A 9,378-nucleotide genomic window follows, 5' to 3' on the forward strand; every position below is an offset into this window, starting at 1 on the left:
GACCCTCACAAACTTTTACAAATGCACCATTGAGAGCATCCTGTCGGTCTATATCACCACCTGGTATGGCAACTGCATCATCCGCAACCGCAGGGCTCTCCAGAGGGTGGTGCAGTCAGCCCAACACAACACCCTGCACCCTGCCTGCCCTTCAGGACATCTACAGCACCTGGTGTCACAGGAAGGCATAGAAGATCATCAAGGACCTCAGCCACCTGAGCCACAGCCTGTTCACCCTGCTACCATCCACTGGTCACTTTAATAATGTTTACATATTGTTTTACCCATTTCATATGTATAGACTGTATTCTAGTCAAGTCCATAATATTCAACTATGGCTGTACATATACAATTCCTCAGATATACTACACATTCTATCCACATACTGTCCATAATGTCTATATATCCCATCACACACACATACACATATACATATACAGTTGAAGTCTGACGTTTACATATACCTTAGCCAAATACATTTAAACTCAGTTTTTCACAATTCCTGACATTTAATCCTAGTAAAAATTCCCTGTCTTAGGTCAGTTAGGATCACCACTTTATTTTAAGAATGTGAAATGTCAGAATAATAGTAGAAAGAATGATTTATTTAAGCTTTTATTCCTTTCATGACATTCACAGTAGGTCAGAAGTTTACATACACTCAATTAGTATTTGGTAGCATTGCCTTTAAATTGTTTAACTTGGGTCAAACGTTTTGGGTAGCCTTCCACAAGTTTCCCACAATAAGTTGGGTGAATTTTGGCCCATTCCTCCTGACAGAGCTGGTGTAACTGAGTCAGGTTTGTAGGCCTCCTTGCTCGCACACGCTGTTTCAGTTCTGTCCACATATTTTCTATGGGATTGAGGTCAGGGCTTTGTGATGGCCACTCCAATACCTTGACTTTGTTGTCCTTAAGCCATTTTGCCACAACTTTAGAAGTATGCTTGGGGTCATTGTCCATTTGGAAGACCCATTTGCGACCAAGCTTTAACTTCCTAACTGATGTCTTGAGATTTTGCTTCAACATATAAACATAATTTTCCAGCCTCATGATGCCATCTATTTTGTGAAGTGCACCAGTCCCTCCTGCAGCAAAGCACCTCCACAACATGATGCTGCCACCCCCGTGCTTCACGGTTGGGATGGTGTTCTTCGGCTTGCAAGCATCCCCCTTTTTCCTCCAAACATAACGATGGTCATTATGGGCAAACAGTTCTATTTTTGTTTCATCAGACCAGAGGACATTTCTCCAAAAAGTATGATCTTTGTCCCCATGTGCAGTTGCAAACCGTAGTCTGGCTTTTTTATGGCGGTTTTGGAGCAGTGGCTTCTTCCTCGCTGAGCGGCCTGTCAGGTTATGTCGATATAGGACTCGTTTTACTGTGGATATAGATACTTTTGTACCTGTTTCCTCCAGCATCTTCACAAGGTCCTTTGCTGTTGTTCTGGGATTGATTTGCACTTTTCGCACCAAAGTACGTTCATCTCTAGAAGACAGAACACGCGTTCATCCTGAGCGTTATGACGGCTGCGTGGTCCCATGGTGTTTATACTTGCGTACTATTGTTTGTACAGATGAACGTGGTACCTTCAGGCATTTGGAAATTGCTCCCAAAGATGAACCAGACTTGTGGAGGTCTACAAATTTTATTCTGAGGTCTTGGCTGATTTCTTTTGATTTTCCCATGATGTCAAGCAAAGAGGCACTGAGTTTGAAGGTTGGCCTTGAAATACATCCACAGGTACACCTCCAATTGACTCAAATGATGTCAATTAGCCTATCAGAAGCTTCTAGAGCCATGACATCATTTTCTGGAATTTTCCAAGCTGTTTAAAGGCACAGTCAACTTAGTGTATGCAAACTTCTGACCCACTGGAATTGTGATACAGTGAATTCTAAGTGAAATAATCTGTCTGTAAACAATTGTTGGAAAAATGACTTGTGTCATGCACACAATAGATGTCCTAACCGACTTGCCAAAACTTTTGTTTTGTTAACAAGAAATTTGTGGAGTGGTTGAAAAACTAGTTTAATGACTCCAACCTAAGTGTATGTAAACTTCCTACTTCAACTGTACTTCAGACTCTGACATTGCTCATCCTAATATTTAAATTTTTCCTAATTCCATTCTTATACTTTTAGATTAGTGTGTATTTTTGTGTATTGTTAGATATTACTGCACTGTTTGAGCTAGGAACACAAGCATTTCGCTACACCCGGAATAACATCTACTAAACCTGTATGGACCAATAACATTTGATTGGATTTTACTCCACTGCATTCCTAAAGAAAGTATCTACATTTACTCCCATACATTTTCCCTGACACCCAAAAGTACTTGTTACATAATTTTGAATGCTCAGGCAGGACAGCTATATGGACCAATACACACACCTATCAATATGATGCATTGTCATCCCTACTGCCTCCGATCTGGTAGACTCACGAAACACAACTACTGCGTTTGAATAGGCGAGAGCCCATGTCTGTCCATAAATAAATAAAAAAACAAGAACATTTTGGCATCTGGTTTGCTTAATATAAGGAATTTGATGTATAGCATTTACTTCTACTTTTTACTTTTACTCAAGTATGACAATTGAGTACTGTTTCTACCACTGTACTTCAGTACATTTTAAACCAGACACTTTTAGACAATTTTCAAGTTGTGTTTTACTCGGTGACTTTCACTTTTACTTGAGTCATTTTCTATTAAGGTATATTGACTTTTACTCAAGTAAAACAATTGAGTACTTTTTCCACCAATGCATTTTATAGAGGTTCATTGTTTACCTACTCACCACAGCCCTAGTGGCTGTGGATGCTCACATAATGTAAGGGGGTCGAGATCTGGCTGTCTGACAGTCCTATCTGTATCTGTCGCAGATAGCGGCAGTATGCAGAGGCTGCCCTGCTGGCCCTGCAAGAGGACATAAAAGCACAGCTCTTCATGGGGAGACACTTTGAAAACGCCGTGAAGCCTCGCGTTCCAGACTCTCTCGTCCAGTCGTATATCAACTATTAACAGCAACGCGGCTTGAGTTTTTTCCGACGTCACAGAGGAAAAATGCCAACGCTGCAAGACTCTTTGCGGACCGACTGCAAAATGTTTACCATAAATGCAGTTATCCACTGGAGTCGCAAGGGTTTCCCAATGGACATTACATCAGTGAATAGGGAGAAATAATAGACCAGAATAGCCCATGTGATTTAATCAATAGGCTACTTTTTTTATGTGCTCAGTAGGCCTAATTGTTAGTCTCCCTAAATAACCAATCTTAAGGCACAATTCTCTACAAAAGTGTTGTTTAGAAACCTGTTCTACCTGAAATACAATATTAGGCTACAATGTAATAAATGAATTGTTTCTCTATATGCTTGTTAATGCTTTTTAAAATGTTATCTTCATAAGACAAATCGATTATTTTAGGCATGGTAAAAAAAAAGAAGAAGGAGATTACAATACAGAAACATAGCCAACATCAATAAATTTAACCAAGGGTCTTTCTTAGGCTATTTTCAAAGCAGGAGTTATACCAACGCAACACAGATTATTTCATGGGGTGAGAAGTTTGAAGGAAACGTTTGCATTCGTCTTTAATAATGTGCACTTTACGTTTGCTTTGCATTTGCTTATTGGATATATCCAGGGTGAAAACAAGCACGGATGGTATATTAATCATTGCATCCATGGAAATCTGTTAATTGCTGTAGGGTAACCATAAAATGTCTGACTTCTCTCCGCACTTCTGACCACTATGAAGAGGTTCCCATCTGTCGTTTGGGAATCCAGCAGGAATTGCTTTATCATCAAGCCTTAAGCTTCCAAACTATTTTTTTGTATATATATCCACCCAAACACCAGAGACATATAGGCCTACAGATGCATTTATCAGTCCGTTAAATGTAGAAGTTTTGCAGAATTTGCTGACCCGAGATTGTATTGAGGTCATTCATCTATTGATTTTTCCATTTGAAGAGGATAAATTGACTCTGTATTGAACTTCCTTTTCTCGTGGATCCGGATGTAGCGCATCCGCGACACCAATCAAACCAGACAGTCAAGAACAGAGGGGAGGCGGTGGGTGGGGGGAATCTTTCCCCTTGCTTGTGGGGTGCCTTTTTCTTAAGGGGGCTCCGAAGTTAAGTTTACTGAGCCACTGGGGGGGAAAAAACAAATGAGTAGTGGAGGGATTGCCATTTCATTTTCTATATCGGCCATTTTATTATGTATTTTAGATATAGACTTTAGGCCAACAGTATTACATACTTATATTATTGTCTGCCTAGAGTTTTATGCGCATTTGTGTATTTCTAACTCTGCCATGCGTAAATGGAATGGTGAGATACCGTGGAATGCATAAAATAAAACAACGTTATCGATTCAAAAGGGATCATTTTGTTGCCACTGTTCAATAGTTTGCAACCACAAGAACGGAAATGAGCTTATCGGCAATTGTAAACCGTTCCACCTTAACTGCTGCACACATCTCTATCGCCCAGCCTTACACATCTGCCCAATGAATTAAGAGCGGATGCGATGTATCCTTTTTCAGTGGCGTGAATGGCCAATGGGAGTTGGCTTGTCGAGCAAACACTGAGCCCTACATTCTCATTCATTCAGTGCTCGACAGTCCTGCAGTGTTGATGAGAGCACGTCTTCGACTAGCGCTTGCTTTTGAGCATTCCGCACAACAGAAAGCTACTTTTACTATTCTGCAAGCAGAATTAGAAGACTGAAAACCATTGGATATATAATTATTTGTCATCAAATCGTGAATTATTGTGCTTTTAAGAATCCTAAAGCTTTTCCCTGCAATTGTTATTCTGCCCTAGGACTAATAAACAGTGTTGTCTGACCAGATCGTTCTCAAGTGCGCAACTTTTAGGCTATTTGGTACCTATTCCATAAAGAAACGTTGATTTACCGTTTCTGGAGCACATTGGTGTAATGCACCATATTTTGAGAAGGAATAACGAAAGAAGATACAACATCCGTATTTGGATTTAAAGCCGTCGTTACGAATTTTAAGAGCTAATTAAAATACGCTTGGACTATTTCCTTGGATGGAGTTTTGGTATATTGGTTGATGGATTCGACGTTATGGATGGTTACAGATGGGTGCGTATCTCCCCTCAATGAAACATGTTGGAAATGTCTGGTTTGTTCATAGATTCTTTGTTGCTAAAATGTAGACAGGATACAACGAACATTTCACAACTAATCTTCCTCGGATAAGTAGGCTAATATACCCATAGAGTTCAGAACTCCGGTTCTGGAAACATTGTTGCCAGTTGCATGGACTATGCTTGTCGTTAGTATGTCGAGATAGATGGACTTGGGAACACGCATCCTCTGGTGCTTGTATCTGTGGAGAGTTCGCTTCATATTGTACATGCTTACTTGTGTCTTCTACTCGGAATGCCTATTTAACACAGACCATTCGACTCTCGAAGGGAATCAAAACGGTCATAGTTTGGTTCAGAGGGGAGAGCGATCACTCCGACGCGCAAACAAACACCCCACCCCCCACCGTAGCCCAATTTTCATTCATAAGCTTTCACCCCTTGTTTTTCTATTCATCTCTAGATCCGTTGATTTGATCCTCTGTGGTTTCTATCACATGGGACGTCTCTCGGTCAACTAAACCCTAGGGCATAGACATATTTGAAGTAGCCTACACTAGGACTGTCGGTGTATTTGTCCTTTTACAATACAATAATTAGGCCGCCCGTCTATCTCCTGGCTAAACCTAGTTACTGTGCTCCGTGTAAGCTACCGTGGGGTTTCATGAAGTCAATAAATTATAGGGCTCTGCTTATAAGCAAGCTGTCTTCGCGCAGATAATGTATATCTACTAATTGTATCCGTTTTTAAACGTATTTGTATGCTTGCGTCATGTTGATTAGACTGACATGTGTTTATGCCTATTGAGTAGGGTCCCGTTTGCGTTACAGTTTCAAGAGATACGACTGACTATATAGCTAGACCTACCACGGTTAATTCCAGAAGCTGTTGATATTTTAAACCAGTAATGGTATTGGCTTTAATTCAGTTGTCAAATTTGCTTGAAATTATATGGACATAAAGTTGACACTGTTGTCGGGTTCTGTCGTGACCTTAGTTTTGTCACCACATTTCCTTCTTACATTCTTTCGTTTAGTAATCGAATAATACGCGAGGCAGCTCATTTTGTCCTTTTGGATCGTGGCCTCGTTCCGTCGCCTTGGCACATTTAAATGTTAACCAGTCATACAAATGTAAATGAGGACGGGAAGTAGCCTATTTGTACTGAAGTTTGGATGTGTGCATATTGAGGAAGGTATGAAAAGTCTCATTAATAGTCTACTTTTTCCCCCCACGGCTTGCATAAAAAACTAGTAGGGCTATGTGAACATGTTCTTAATTAGTTAAAAATATTGACTGCACTTGTCTTTTCCTACTAGCACTGACTTTGCTTATAACTTAACTTATTTGAAGAAAAATGTACATATTACGACTGATGTGGTTGTCTAACCTAGCTATTTTAAGATTAATTGACTAACTGGATAAATAGCTTCTGCTAATACTAAAATCGGGATGTAAGCACAAAATAGCATACTCCTCTCAATAGACTGTGCTCTTAACCCGTTTTATAACTTTGATGAAATATGATCATCAATGAACAATGTTTGATCTATAAATTGAGACCATCCAAGGATCTATTGATGTTTCTACTTTTTCAGCTCTTTAGCTTTTCCAATCAAAAGTTGAATCTAAAATGATAAGGGAACACTTTTCCAAAACTCCACCACCCTATATTTCTCATTTGCAAATGACATCCTTGTCTTTACTGATGGCCCTTTCCTGTGTCTCTCTTGCTGTCCCTCGCAGGTTTTCCGATGCATGCCAAGTCCATGGTGAATGTCGGAAGTGGTGATCACCCCAGATGGCGCTCCAAAGTCAACATGGCCCTGGCGGTTCATTAGTGGTGATTCAGCAGCCTTCCCTGGAGGACCGGCAGAGGTCAGATTACGAGCGGGAGCTCCAACATGCCGCCATCCTTTCCCTGGACCAAATCAAGGCCATCCGCTCCAGCAACGAGTACACAGAAGGGCCCTCGGTGGTCCGGAGGCCCCCTGCGCCCCGCATGGCGCCCAGGCCCGACAAGCAGCAGGAGAGGACTCACGAGGTGATCCTCGTCAATGTGAACAACAACTACGAGCACCGGCCGGTAGGGCAGGGCCACCACGGTGGGGTTGTGGTAGTGGCCGGGGGCCAGCAGTGTAGCGCCAGGGCCCCGGGCCTTAATCGCTCCACCAGTACAGGCAGTGCGGCTAGCTCAGGGAGCAACAGCAGTGTATCCTCTGAGCAGGGACTCCTGGCCCGCTCGCCTCCCTCTAGGCCTGGGATGGTGGCCCTCCACCAGCACCACCACAGAGCTGAGCGTGCTCAGCCTCTTCGGACTCAGCCCAAGGCACTGCTAGCCTCCCAGCAGGGCTCGCACCCGCTGCCGCCACTGGAGGCACCGCTCAAGCCCTCAGGGAAAGGGGACATGGCCTCTGGCCACCAGTTCATCTGCGAATGCTGCGGGAAGTGCAAGTGCGGAGACTGCACAGCCCCAAGGACCCTGCCCTCATGCCTGGCCTGCAACGGCCAGTGCCTGTGCTCGGCGGAGAGCGCCCTGGAGCATGGCACGTGCATGTGCCTGGTCAAGGGCATCTTCTACCACTGTTCCAACGACGACGAGGGGGATTCGTGCGCCGACCACCCCTGCTCGCTGTCACGCTCCCACTGCTGCTCACGCTTTCTCTGCATGGGATTACTGTCGGTACTGTTCCCCTGTTTGCTGTGCTACCCGCCCGTCAAGGGGTGCCTGAAGGCGTGCCAGGGCTGCTACGACCAAGTCAACAGGCCCGGCTGCCGCTGCAAGAACTCCAACACTGTCTATTGCAAACTGGAGCGCTGGTCCCACCAGGCCCAGGAAAAGCCTTCCTGATCCTGTATGTGTGTGTGTGGGTAGAGTGGCGGGCAGTTGTTCCCCTGTGTGGTTCTGACAATGATAATGATGATGACCATAATAGTCACTATTACTATTGATGTTTATCAAACATTTTAAGCACCTCCCACCCAATTCCATTTCTCCTGAAAGGAGTAAAGCACGGAATATGAAAACCACTCAATTATTTTTTCTTCTTTTTCTCTCCTTCCTTTTTGCAACAGGACCATGTTTTTACAGACCAGTGTTTGTCTTCAATGGTTGTTTTTTTTTTTTTGTCTCTCTTCAGCTACTCATTAACACTTTTAATTTTTTTTAGAAATAATTTTCTGTTAGCTAGGCAGTGTTTACCTGGTGCTTTAAGCTTCAAGTGAGAGCAGCCTCTTACCAAATCTGTGAAGGACTATCTAGCTAGGCAATATGTAGCTGTTACCACGTGTTCATAGCAAACAAGGATTGCTGGAATTCCCAGTTGCTACCCCACTCAGACCATGGCTAGCTGGGTTTCTGTGCTCGAGTTGCATTGTGGAAAGCACATCCATCTCATAGTATTCTGTTGGATATGTTTCTCCCCCTTCCCCACTCATCATTCACACACATTCTGTGGCATTCTTTCCCTTGTTTTTGTTTTGTAAATTGTATGCTCAAATCCATAAGAGCGATCTGGCTTTAAAAAAAAAAGGAAAATGTCTTTTTTTTTTTTTTGTAAAAATATTTATTATGTGAAGCTCTATTATTTTATGATATTTATTGCAAAAGACAGTCTTAAATTTACTCATGTCTGAATATAACAATATCAATACTTACTGAAAAAGGAAAGGGTGGCACAAAAGAATAAACTATGTTAACTTTAATGCAGAAAATATATTAATTAATGAAAAAAAATGTCTTGTGTCTTGATTATCCTCTTTACATTGACCCTTGGGAGTGTTTAACTCTGGTTTGAAAGCTTTCTGGGTAATAAGGCATTTCATAAGCAGTGATTGGGTGCAAGTTTAGTTCTTGTATCATTTCTTTGCGTAATGTGAAATAGTTTGGTCAACACCACTTTGCTGTACATTCATTTGTTCATGTGTGGAATTCTGGTTAAAAAAATGTACTTGAAGTGAGTCAGAACCACTTTTAACCTGAATGTTGCAAGCCCGTTATTTCGGGATTCTATTTATTGGCTTGATTACTCTTTAAACTGATCATGTAAAATAAGCCTACATCTGAATGCGAAATGGCCACCAATGATACTAACTGGAAGTTCCAACACTTGAGAAACTTCATTCCAGGCAAGAGGTCATCAACAAACTAAGCAATAGCTTTAATCCCTGGTTTTAAAAGTTGCTACAGTATATCAGAATCTTCCCAACTCTCAAATGGTCTCCATATTGTGAGGCCACAGTATGTGT

General features: G+C 42.1%; 1 protein-coding gene across 2 annotated transcripts; it reads left to right on the forward strand.

Moving 5' to 3' along the window:
• Positions 1-5,026: 5,026 nt before the first annotated feature.
• spy1 (sprouty homolog 1) lies at positions 5,027-8,866 on the forward strand. 2 transcript variants are annotated; one of them, NM_001140017.1, is given in 2 exon segments: positions 5,027-5,124; positions 6,877-8,866. In NM_001140017.1, a coding segment is annotated over 1 exon segment (1,050 nt). In that variant the 5' UTR covers positions 5,027-5,124; positions 6,877-6,931; the 3' UTR covers positions 7,982-8,866.
• Positions 8,867-9,378: the final 512 nt, after the last annotated feature.

Source organism: Salmo salar, chromosome 05 (assembly GCF_965601325.2).
Source record: "Salmo salar chromosome 05, fSalSal1, whole genome shotgun sequence".
NCBI classification, from domain to species: domain Eukaryota; kingdom Metazoa; phylum Chordata; class Actinopteri; order Salmoniformes; family Salmonidae; genus Salmo; species Salmo salar.

Bases quoted from the DNA above. Each gene is read 5' to 3' on its own strand.
- spy1 (XM_014199406.3), top strand. From the start codon at position 6,932: ATGGCGCTCCAAAGTCAACATGGCCCTGGCGGTTCATTAGTGGTGATT.